The sequence below is a fragment of the Rhizophagus irregularis genome, chromosome 12 (assembly GCF_026210795.1).
Source record: "Rhizophagus irregularis chromosome 12, complete sequence".
Classification (NCBI taxonomy): Eukaryota; Fungi; Glomeromycota; class Glomeromycetes; order Glomerales; family Glomeraceae; genus Rhizophagus; species Rhizophagus irregularis.
The window spans coordinates 1838857-1851124 of record NC_089440.1 but is presented as its reverse complement, the minus strand read 5'-3'; the positions used below and the strand labels follow the sequence as shown (position 1 = coordinate 1851124).

Genomic DNA, 12268 nt, shown 5'->3' with positions numbered 1-12268 from the left:
ATAGTTATATAAATAAGATTATTAATTAAAATTTTAATAGAATGATTTATTTATGTTCTTCATATTGTAAAAGTTACCTATTGTAAAAGTTATTGTACAATTTTAGTAAACTTTGTTATAATAATAAACTCTTCTCCAAAAATCAAAAACTTTAATCAAAAGAATGTTCCCGTGATACGATATATACGACATCATACTTTTTTTTTTTATCCTATCAAATGATTAACAAACACGTTATTTACAGATTGTTACACGGACGATCATCAAATATTTTTTCGTTTCTTCCAAAAAAAAACAAAATTTTTCAAATAGATTAGACTTTAAAAAAGTTTCACTTAATTTAATGAATTTATCAAAAAAGGACGAAGATTCAGGTGATTATCATTCCTTTTTTTATATACAATATTTCTAATTACGATTAAAATCCCGTCAAGATGTATTTTCTAAAGCTTTAGATTGAAACATTCTAGATAGTTTTTTTAGAGTTTAGAGAATTTTTTTAGTGTTTGGTGATTTAAACATTTTTAGGTTTTATTGAATCAAAATATTGGGATTTAATTGGATGGGTGGATTATAATCGTTTGATAGAAATTATTATTATTGGTGATTTTATCAATTAATGTAGTTTAGTTTTGTTATACATTATTTTTTGACAGGAGACTTGGGTGTCTTTTATCACCTCGATAAGACTACCGTACTTCAAGAAGCTCGCGTTTTTAATGAGTCTCCAATAGTTCCAAGAAAATGTCGTCTTTTACTCACAAAGATCATATATTTATTATATCTCGGTGAGCCGATGGCTACCACTGAAGCTACAGAATTATTCTTTAGTGTTACTAAACTATTTCAATCCAAAGATGTAAGTTTTTTTTTAAATAGATCAAAAAAAAATTTTCCCTCTCGCTTTTTTTTTTTTACAAAATGAATAAAAAAAATATAATAATCTTTAAAATAAATTATTAATATATTTCGTAAAATTTTAAAATTTTTATTATGAATTTCATAGACCGCTCTTCGACAAATGGTTTACTTGGTAATTAAGGAGCTATCAACCGTTGCTGAAGATGTTATTATGGTTACTAGTAGTTTGATGAAGGATATGCAACCAAAATCTGAAGTCATCTACCGAGCAAATGCTATAAGAGCACTTTGTAAAATTATTGATGTAATTATTATTTATTATTATTAATCAAATAATAAGTAAAAAGTTTAATTAAATTATTTTATTACTTAACTTAGGCATCAATGCTTCCAAGTGTTGAACGTTTTCTTAAAGCCGCTATTGTTGATAAAACTCCATCAATATCATCCTCTGCAATGGTTTCTAGTTATCATCTATTTCCTGCTGGTAAAGATGTGATTAAACGATGGGCCAATGAGGTTAATGAAGCTATTAATTCTAAACCATCTTCAATTGTTGGTACTGCATCTTCATATTTAACATCCTTTTCATCAAGTGGATCTTCTTATAATTCACAACCATCATCAACAAGTAATATTAATCAATATCATGCATTGGGTCTCATATATATGATTCGACAACATGATCGTATGGCTGTAACAAAATTAATTCAACAATTGGCTGGTAGTAGTCGAGGAACTTTTGGTTCCTCAAGTGGAATTTTACGCAATTCTTTTGCATATTGTTTGTTGATCAGATACGCTGCTAAAATTTTAGATGAAGACCCAAAGTAAGAAAATTTTGTTTATAATTACCTTTAAATTCATGTTTATTTTTTAAATTTTTTTTAATTAATATTTTTTTTTTTAGTTCGCGACAACAAATGTATGACCTTTTGGAGGTATGGTTACGCCATAAGAGTGATATTGTAAATTTCGAAGCAGCAAAAGCGATATGTAATATCAAGGATGTAACAAGTAAAGAATTATATCCAGCTGTTAACGGTAAAGTATTTTTTTCTATGATATTTTTCTGATTTTGGTAAATATTATTAGTTTCTTTCCTAATAAATCTTTTGTAAAATTTTAGTTTTACAACTTTTCCTATCCTCTCCAAAATCTACTCTTCGCTTTGCCGCAATTCGTACACTCAATAAATTGGCCATGACTCAACCAACTGCTGTTCAATCTTGTAATTTGGATATGGAAAATTTGATCACTGATCAAAATAGAAGTGTAGCAACTTTTGCTATAACTACTTTACTGAAGGCAATTTATTTTTATAAAAAAGCTTTTTTAAAATTTTATTTAATCTTTTATTTAATCTTTTATTTAATTCATATTATCTTTTATAATTAAATTATTTAGACAGGCAATGAAGCTAGTGTTGACCGTCTAATGAAACAAATCACAGGATTTATGTCTGAAATTTCAGATGAATTCAAGGTGATTGTTGTTGACGCGATACGTTCTTTATGTCTTAAATTTCCATCAAAACAAGTAGTAATGCTCAGCTTCTTGTCTGGAGTATTGAGGGATGAGGGTGGTTATGAGTTTAAACGAGCTGTAGTTGAAGCTATATTTGATTTGGTTAAATTCATTCCAGAATCAAAAGAAGCTGGTAAATCTTTTTAAAAATCTAATATCATTCACATATATGTAAATTAGAAATTAATTCTCTTCCTTTTTTTTTACTTAGCTTTGGCTCATTTGTGTGAATTCATTGAAGATTGTGAATTCACCAAACTTTCCGTACGAGTTCTTCACTTGCTCGGTGTTGAAGGACCAAAGACACCTACTCCTACAAAATATATCCGTTATATATATAATCGTGTTATATTAGAGAATTCTATTGTAAGAGCCGCTGCTGTTAGTGCACTTGCTAAATTTGGTGTAAGTGCTGAAGATCCAGAAGTTAAAAAGAGTATCAAGGTGTTGCTCACGAGGTGAGATTATTAAAAGAAAAAAAAAATTTATAAAATTATTTAATTTCGGTCTTTTTGATTATTTATAGGTGTTTGGATGACAATGACGATGAAGTTCGAGACAGAGCTATATTATATTTGAAACTTATAGATGATAACGAAAGCGCTGAAAAATATGTCAAAGATGGTTAGTCGCATAATTTGTTTTTTGAAGTATTGTATTCACTAATTTAATTAAGCTTGATCCTTTTTCGTTAATATTTTATTTTATTCATTAGATTCTACATATTCACTTGCTGCACTTGAAAGACAACTTGTACAATATGTTAGTAATCCAGAATCATCAGAAAAACCATTTGATCTTTCTGACATACCAAAGATTACTAAAGCGCAAGCTGAAGCCGAGAATTTGAAACCCAGAAGCTTTGACCTTGCGTCCACGCAAACCATTGGAACTTCATCTTCAGCTGTTGGTTCAATAAATTCAAATATTGTTTCTACAAGTAGAGATGCTACACCTACTCCGGGAGTAGATCAACAGCAAGTTTATTCTCAGCAGCTTGAACAAATTCCAGAGATTGCTGCATTTGGACCTTTATTCAAGAGCAGTATCAAACCTGTTGAACTCACAGAAAGTGAAACAGAATATGTTGTCAGTTGCGTTAAGCATATGTTTAAAGAAAATATGGTATTCCAGGTATTTATATGAAATAATATTTATGTGAATTTATTATATATAATAAAAAAAAAAATCTAATAAATTTCTTAAATTTCTTTAATAAAATTTTTTATTTCAATAGTTTATTGTTACTAATACGTTGAATGATCAGTTATTGGAAAATGTTACTGTTGTAATGCAACCAGAATCAGATGAAGGTACTTTGGTGGAGGAGTTTGTAATTCCGGCAACAAAATTGCCATATGATCAACCTAGTTCTATATATGTTGCATTTAAGAGAACAAATCCCGAAGAATATACATTAGGTAGTTTCTCCAACACTCTAAAGTTTTTAGTTAAAGATTGTGATCCATCTACTGGAGAAGCTGATGAAGGAGAAGGTTATGAGGATGAATATCTGGTATGAACAAACCATTTTTCTTTTAACAATTAATGATTTACAAAAAATTTTTTTTTTAACTAATTTATGAAATTGATTAGGTTGAAGATATTGAGATAGTTACCAGTGATTATGTTTTTCCAACTTATATAAGTGACTTCTCAAGTGCATGGGATAGTGTGGGAGAGGAAGGTCAAGTAGTAGAAACATTTGCTCTAACTGCATCAAAGAGTTTGAAAGGTATGTGTTACATTATTTTATTAGGAATATGAATTGTCTTTTTTTGTAAATACAATTGATATTAAGTATAGACTTTAATTTAATTATCTAAACTAAAAAAAATTGATTTTTTTTTGTTTATAGATTCTTGTACAACTTTAATTGAACTTCTTGGAATGAGTCCAGTTGAAAACAGTGGAACACCAACATCATCCAGTGTACACACTTTAATGCTTTCTGGAACATTTTTGGGTGGTATAAAAGTACTGGCAAAGAATCGAATGACGTTTGCTCCTAGTACGGGAGTTACGATGGAGTTATCTGTCCGATCCCCAAGTGAAGAAATTAGTCGTATTGTTATTGGAGCTGTTGTATAGATTATGTGAAATTATTACAAAATGTAAAATTAATAATAACAAGATGAAAATTATAGTAGTGTATAATTTTTTTTTACAACCCTATTAATAGATTAAAAATTTTATTTAATCGGATAATAATCTTTGAGTTAAATAATCAAATAACCTTTTTTTGCCCTTTTTTTTTTGTCCAATATTCGTCTAGCTTAATGTTGATACAACTAGCCAAAGTCACGTGATACATAATTTGATCTCGTTGTTTAAAGTGTTAATTGACAACTTGACATTTCAAATTGGAAAAGTATGGTTCCTACCAGTCTTAATAGACCTATATGTTCGTATCATAAACATATCAAGATGAACTCAAGATTATACTAATAACTCGAACCGAGTCATCTTGGTTACACAATGCAGATTCATTGTCCAGAGCGAAGCGACTAATGAAAAAAAAATCGATCACGTGAATTCTTTGGTCCGCCACGTGATCGCCACCAATGAAATCGCAAATTTTAGTTTTTCGCTCCGGACTTACAACGGTGGTTCCTTTCCTAGTATATACCCAACATAGCGAACATCCCTATTCTATCACAATTTTGCCGATCATTTGTTAATCATTTATTCGAACTTATCACATACCATTATTAGCTTATTTTTTTAAGTTAATTGGCTTAAACAAAAAAAATTTAATATATAACATTATGAAGTAATAGTATATTGATTTTTATAATTTATTAGAAGCAATTTTTTATAATTTTCATATAAAACATTATTATATCAAGTTAATTAGCCTAATTGAAAAATAATATATATTAAAATTTTACTTATAATTTTAAATTATTTTAGAATAATAACATTTTAATTTTATTAAAATTGAATTAATATTAAGAATCTATTTAATTTTCACCACTGGTGAAATTCGAATTTTAATCATCTCTAGTGATTTTAATAATTTTATATTTTATTTTCACCACCAGTAATTTTCATAATGAATTTACTGGTGGTGAAATTCAAATTTTAATCACTACTGGTGATTTTATTAATTTTTAATCTTTGTTTCACCACTGGTGATTTTTACCATAATGTTTTATAATGTAATTATTATACAAATATATGAATTTTAACTAAATAAATATTTGTACTCTACATATATTAAATAAAGGAATGATAATTAATGTAGTGATATTTATCCTAACAAATCCTTTACCATAATGGATATAAATTGGGATTTTTTTATAAATTTTCCCAAAGACACCATTTTACCTACAAATTTTTTTATTGAAAATAATGAAAAAAGTATATTAGAAGATATTATTACACCTTCCAAGTTTCCTGAATACTTTTTTAATGAATTAGAAGAAAATGTATTAGAAAATATTATTATACCTCCTAATTCTCCTGAACACTTGTTTAATGAACTAAAAGAAAAACTTACAGAACTATTTAACGGTTTAAATGACAGCTTAAACTGTTCTTCATATCAATATAATCTTTGTATAGAAGATAGTTTTAATGACTGGACATCAGTTGATACATTTTTGCACAATAACTGCTTAGAAAGAAGCTTTAGATATCAGGTTTTTCATATGATAAAGATGCAAATAATCATTCTATTATCCAACACAAATCATTTTATTGTTCTTCTAGTGGTAATTATGAAGCCTGTAAGATTATTAATCAAGATTTGCATTGTTCACGCAATTCTAGCAAAAACAATTGTGAATAGTATTGTAATTTTTCATTACCAAAGACAGAAAATAAAATAAAGTGTATAACATTAGTAGATATATACAATCATGAATTAAATCCTATATAAATAGTACATTTATTTTAATACTAGATATCGACATTTTAATAATGAGATGATATAAGATTTAAAGTTTTTTACAGACTGCAAAGTGGCATCTATTATACAATTAGAAATTTTTAAAAAAAAACATCCACAACATGTATTCCATAAATAGGATGTTTATAACTTAATATACCATTTATGTAAAAATGAAAATAAAGAAAATTCTGATACAAGTTCATTACTTAACAATTTTTTTGAAAAAATAATTCAAGATTCAGGTTAGAAGGTATTTGTTCGACATTCAGGTAATAAACGTCATTTGTCTGGTATTTTCTGAATATCCCTCCTAACAGGATTTATACCAATGACAGTCAGCAGTCATTTCAGATCACTTGCTAATCATTAATTAAAATAATTTTGTGTAACCATAATTGAATATTCTATCATGTAGCTAAAAAAAGAAATTCTTAATATAACGCTTATACAAATTAAGTAAATTAACAGTTCGTCATATGTATTATAAATTTTCATCATCATTTCCTCTTTAGTAATAATAATTTTTTTTTTTTGCATATATAAGAAAGTTTGTCTTAAAAATGAAGTTTTCCTCCAAATGCAACTTAAAAGTAGATGTAAAATACAATTTAAATGATAAAAATATATGTAATTTTACAAGAAGAAAAAGATTTACTAAGTTGAAAAAGGTAGTTATTTAGGTAGTTTTTGTGTAAACTGCAAAAAGTCAATTTTTATAATAAAAAAAAAATTTTTTGATTTCAATAAAACTTTTAGCAAAAGCTTTTTTTAACCATTAATTATTTTATTTTTAGCCATAATTTGATGAAACAAACAACTTTTATTGAGCTTAGAAGGGTGATTATTATACCAGATTTTTTGTTATTTATAAATTTTGTTAAAATTTTTTAATTAGAATACTAATAAGAATTTTTTTTTTATTAAAATAATATTATTAGGTCTATTTGGATGTTATAAATAATTTTAAATCGCAAAACTAATCAAAATATAATGTTTTTTTGTTTATCTATATTAGATATTTAATGCTTAAATCTTGATATTGTAGTAATCATATGTAGAAATACATTAAGTCAAGTATAGAGTTATTTAAATAATGATGAAAATCTATAACTGATAATGAATGAATTTCCAGAAAGTTATCAATATATGATTAAAGTATTATATCCTAATCAAAGTAGCTAGGTCAAAGCCTATACACCATTCCAATTTAACGCATATATTCAATCCACACAATGTATAGAATCATTTAATGCAATTATCAAAAAAACATTAAATAGTGCAAGTAATCTTTGTGAAATTGGAAATACTATTGATAAAAAATATGAAGATAAACTTTAGTATTGTAAATTAATCAACCTTAAAGCTTATCAAACAACAGTTGGTCTTTTATATTTATTATCCCAATTTTTTTTCAGTATTGATATAGTTCTTAATCACTTTTTAACACCTCTTGTATTATCATGGCAGAAATTTCAAATTTCTTAATCATTCACTTATGAAGGTTGTTTAATATCATCTTTAAATGAGATAACTATTATTTCATTAAAATTAATAGTAACTTCATAATATTTATTATTTATATAAGTTGCATTACTAATTAATAAATCGATCATATAATTCATATTTTCATGTGATTTTTTTTTATATAAATTTTATAGAATTTAGATATTGAAACTACCAGTAATAATTTTATTGAAAACATTATTGATGAACCACAAATAATCTTAAAGTCTCTTTTAAGTGATATTGAAATTTCAAATATTATTAAAATATGGAAAATGAGACACATAAGTGGCTTTTCATGTAAATATAATATAGTAATACTTTTGGATGATGAAACCCAACTTTGTACTTGTTTGGAAATAATTACAAAAGGCATAATTTGCTAACATTTCTGGAAAGTAATATTATATTCAAATTCAGCAAAGTTTCATATTAGTATCATATTTGTTAGATAGTGCTCCTAACAGATCGGTTCAGACCGGATTCAGCTTAAATCTGATCTGATCTGATTTTTATTTTAATAGATCTGATCTGATCTGAATCCGATCAGATCTGGTTCAATTTGATCCGAATCTGGTTCAGATTCATTTGAATCCGATTTGAATCTGATCCGAATCTGGTTTGGATCTGGTCCGTCCTAAAAAAGGAAGGGAACGTTAATTACGTTCACCGAAGTAAAAAAGAAAAAAACAAAAAAAGAAACGAACTTACCATAGTTCGTTCTTTTTTTTGAATCCTGGTCGTTCAGCTTCGTCTCACGTCCAGGTTTCCTAAAAAAAAAAGAAAGGGAACGTTAATTACGTTCCCTTAAGTAAAAATAAAAAAAAACAAAAAAAGAAACGAACTTATCATAGTTCGTTCTTTTTTTTGAATCCTGGTCGTTCAGCTTCGTCTCACGTCCAGGTTTCTAAAAAAAAAAAGAAAGGGAACGTTAATTACGTTCCCTTAAAGTAAAAACAAAAAACAAAAACAAAAAAAAAATGAACTTACCATAGTTCGTTCTTTTTTTTGAATCCTGGTTGTTCAGCTTCGTCTCACGTTCAGGTTTCCTAAAAAAAAAGAAAGGGAACGTTAATTAGTACGTTCCCTTAAGTAAAAATAAAAAAACAAAACAAAAAAAAGAAACGAACTTACCATAGTTCGTTCTTTTTTTTGAATCCTGGTCGTTCAGCTTCGTCTTACGTCCAGGTTTCCTAAAAAAGAAAGGGAACGTTAATTACGTTCCCTTAAGTAAAAATAAAAAAATAAAAAAAGAAACAAACTTACCATAGTTCGTTCTTTTTTTGAATCCTGGTCGTTCAGCTTCGTCTCACGTCCAGGTTTCCTAAAAAAAAGAAAGGGAACGTTAATTAGTACATTCCTTTAAGTAAAAATAAAAAAAAAAACAAAAAAAAAATGAACTTACCATAGTTCGTTCTCTTAAATCCTGGTCGTTCCTTCGTCTCACGTCCAGGTTTCCTAAAAAAAAAAGAAAGGGAACGTTAATTACGTTCCCTTTAAGTAAAAAAAAATAAAATAAAATAAAGTAAAACGAACTTACCATAGTTCGTTCTCTTAAAATCCTGGTTGTTCCTTCGTCTCACGTCCAGGTTTCCTAAAAAAAAAAGAAAGGGAACGTTAATTACGTTCCTAAGTAAAAAAAAATAAAATAAAATAAAAGAAACGAACTTACCATAGTTCGTTCTCTTAAATCCTGGTCGTTCCTTCGTCTCACGTCCAGGTTTCCTAAAAAAAAAAGAAGGAACGTTAATTACATTCCCTTAAATAAAAAATAAAAAATAAAAAAAGGAATGAACTTACCATAGTTCGTTCATTTTTTTTAAATCCTGGTCGTGTCGTTAGGCTTCGTTCGTCCAGGCTTCCTACTAAAAAAGAAGGGAACTGTTAATTACGTTCCCTCAAGTAAAAAAAACAAAAAAAAGAAACGAACTTACCTAGTTCATTTTTTTAAATCTTGGTCATCCGGCTTCGTCCGTTCGTCCAGAAAAAGTTTTTTAAAAAAAAAAAATTTTTTTTTTTATTTAAAAAAAAATCTGATCCGAATCTGTTCAGATCGGATCAGATTTTCTTGTGTTATGATCTGATCCGATCCGAAATTAATCAGATCAGATTTTTTTTAAATCTGATCTGATCTACGGATCAGAATTTTGAAAACCGAACCGGATCTGACTCGGATCAAATCTGCGGATCCAGATCAGATCGGATTTTTTTCGGAGCACTATTGTTAGATAGTATAAAAATAGTATTTTAACTAATTTAGATATTAATCTTAAAAACTCTCTAATTCTTACAGCAATAGAAATAACTACTGATACTTCAGAAATATTATCTCAAATTACATTATATATATTCAAAGTTTACATTGTATTCAAAAGTTTGATTATAATAAAGTTATTCGTCAAAATACTAATCAACGAAATAGATTTGAAATAGCATTTTTTATAGCAAAAACTGCTGTTAATATTGCATTAGAAACCAATAGTAATTGTGAATTAATTCAATTATTAAAAGATTTTATTGAAGCAAAGCGAGAACAAAATGTAAATAATAATGATAATGTTAATCATGATATAGTAGAAATTAATGAGTCTAATCAAGAAAATAATAATATAGTTTTATTACAAAAAAATTTAATTGAACAAATTACCAGTCCTCATATGATTAAAGTTAGAGGGGCTTCATCAAAAAAATATTAAGAAGTGCAATAGAAATATCAAAAAGAAGAGTTCTAATGCAAGAAATTGCTGACAAAAATAACATTCAGCCTATAAAATAATACATAAATGCTTATTGTATGGTAAATTTGGTCACTATCAAAAAAAATACTCAAGGAATAGATAATAATAGGTATGTTTTTTATATTAGAATTTTATAGTTTCAATTACTTTAATCAAAATTGTAATAACAGAATTTTATAATAGAAAATTAAGATAATTTTGCAATACTATAATAATTGATATGTGATGAAACTTTTATGAGGTGAAAAACTATATAAAAGACTTAGTATTTGCTAGCTAATTGGTGGTGTTTTTTTGTGTGATTTTTCATGTAATTTGAGTATAAATTTGCTTATAATAAAACTTTATCAATTTTAATTATATAATTACAATTTAATATTAATTAGAAAAAGAAAAAATTATACATGTTATTATTAAGTTATATTTCATTTATTATTACATAAAATTGCAGAAAAATTATTTATTAAATTTATATTTTTCATTTAAACAAAAAATTAAAAAAAACTAAAAATTTATGAATTACATGACTGGTGATTTTCATCACTGGTGAGCGTTAAAATTACTCTAATATTAAATTTTTTAATAAAAGTAAATTTTAGCAATTTAATAAAAAATATTATTAAAATTATACTAATTATAATTTAACCATTGTTGATATATTATATTATATTGATTTTCTACATCACATTCTGTTTTTTCTAATATATTTTCAATATTTTCATTATCATCATTTTCTTCATCATTCTTATTTTCATTTTCAAATAAAGGAGTTTCATTTTCTTCTAATGATGTAGATAATCTTTTATTTAAACTTTTAATATTCATTTCAATTTCAGTTGATAAATAATTAAAATATGATAACACTTATTATTATATAATATATTTAAATATTTTTAGTGAAAATATGCCTACAAATTAAAACAATTTCATTGGATAAATCCATATTATTTGGTAATAAACAATTATCTGCATCACAAAATTTGTTATCTGCTGGTATTTTTTATGTATTTCAGCCTAAAGAAAGTACTTTTACATCTACTTCAATATTAAAATTTGGAAGGTAAAATTTTGGATACTTATTATTATTAATTTGTTTTGTATTTTCTATATTTTGATAAATCTTATCAAATATTAAAAATAAAAATAATGAAAACTTTTTTTCTAAAGATTTTAATTCTTTAATTTGAGATTTAACTGGATTTCTCAAATTAATAAAAAAATTTTCAAAAGAATTATTATTTCTTTTAGCATCAATAATTTTTGCTTTTTGTATAATTTATAATTCTGAATTTGATTCTACTGTTTAATGTCTCAAAAAGCTATAGAAATTTTCAACAAAATAATCATTGAAAATTGGTAAATTATTTTTTAAAATATTAATTATTGGATGTTTTTTTAAAATTCAATAAAACATATTACTTAAAAACATAAGTGGTACTTTATTATAATTATGTCTTCTTAATCTTTGAAATAATACCCAAATTTTTACAACATTTTCTAAATATCCTTTAAAAATCCACTTCTAAAAAGTACTGCATATATATCTAAAGTAAGTGAAATAGAATTATTTAATAAATCTATCATCATTTGATATTCTGCATCTTTTAAATTTCCAAATCTTTTTATAACAATATCATGAATATTTTTCTATTCATGATAAGTTAAATGCAAATAAGATTAATTACTATTTGCTTTGGTTTTTGAAATAATATTTTTTTATCTTTAAATAAGTTATAATATAGCA

At 25.8% G+C, this 12268-nt stretch overlaps 2 protein-coding genes across 2 annotated transcripts; both read left to right on the top strand.

Annotated features, from left to right (window-relative positions):
* Positions 1–343: 343 nt before the first annotated feature.
* On the top strand, positions 344–4594 carry OCT59_003972 (uncharacterized protein; the record flags this gene model as incomplete). The annotated part of the gene is made up of 13 exons (XM_025314789.2): positions 344–374; positions 657–859; positions 1007–1165; positions 1240–1691; positions 1772–1905; positions 1991–2169; positions 2269–2521; positions 2600–2846; positions 2915–3012; positions 3104–3522; positions 3626–3904; positions 3985–4123; positions 4247–4594. The coding sequence occupies 13 exons, from the start codon at positions 344–346 to the stop codon at positions 4477–4479; spliced, it is 2826 nt and encodes a 941-aa protein (XP_025184295.1). The 3' UTR covers positions 4480–4594.
* A 1072-nt stretch (positions 4595–5666) lies between these two features.
* On the top strand, positions 5667–6108 carry OCT59_003971 (uncharacterized protein; the record flags this gene model as incomplete). The annotated part of the gene is made up of 2 exons (XM_066147981.1): positions 5667–6032; positions 6103–6108. The coding sequence occupies 2 exons, from the start codon at positions 5667–5669 to the stop codon at positions 6106–6108; spliced, it is 372 nt and encodes a 123-aa protein (XP_065996625.1).
* Positions 6109–12268: the final 6160 nt, after the last annotated feature.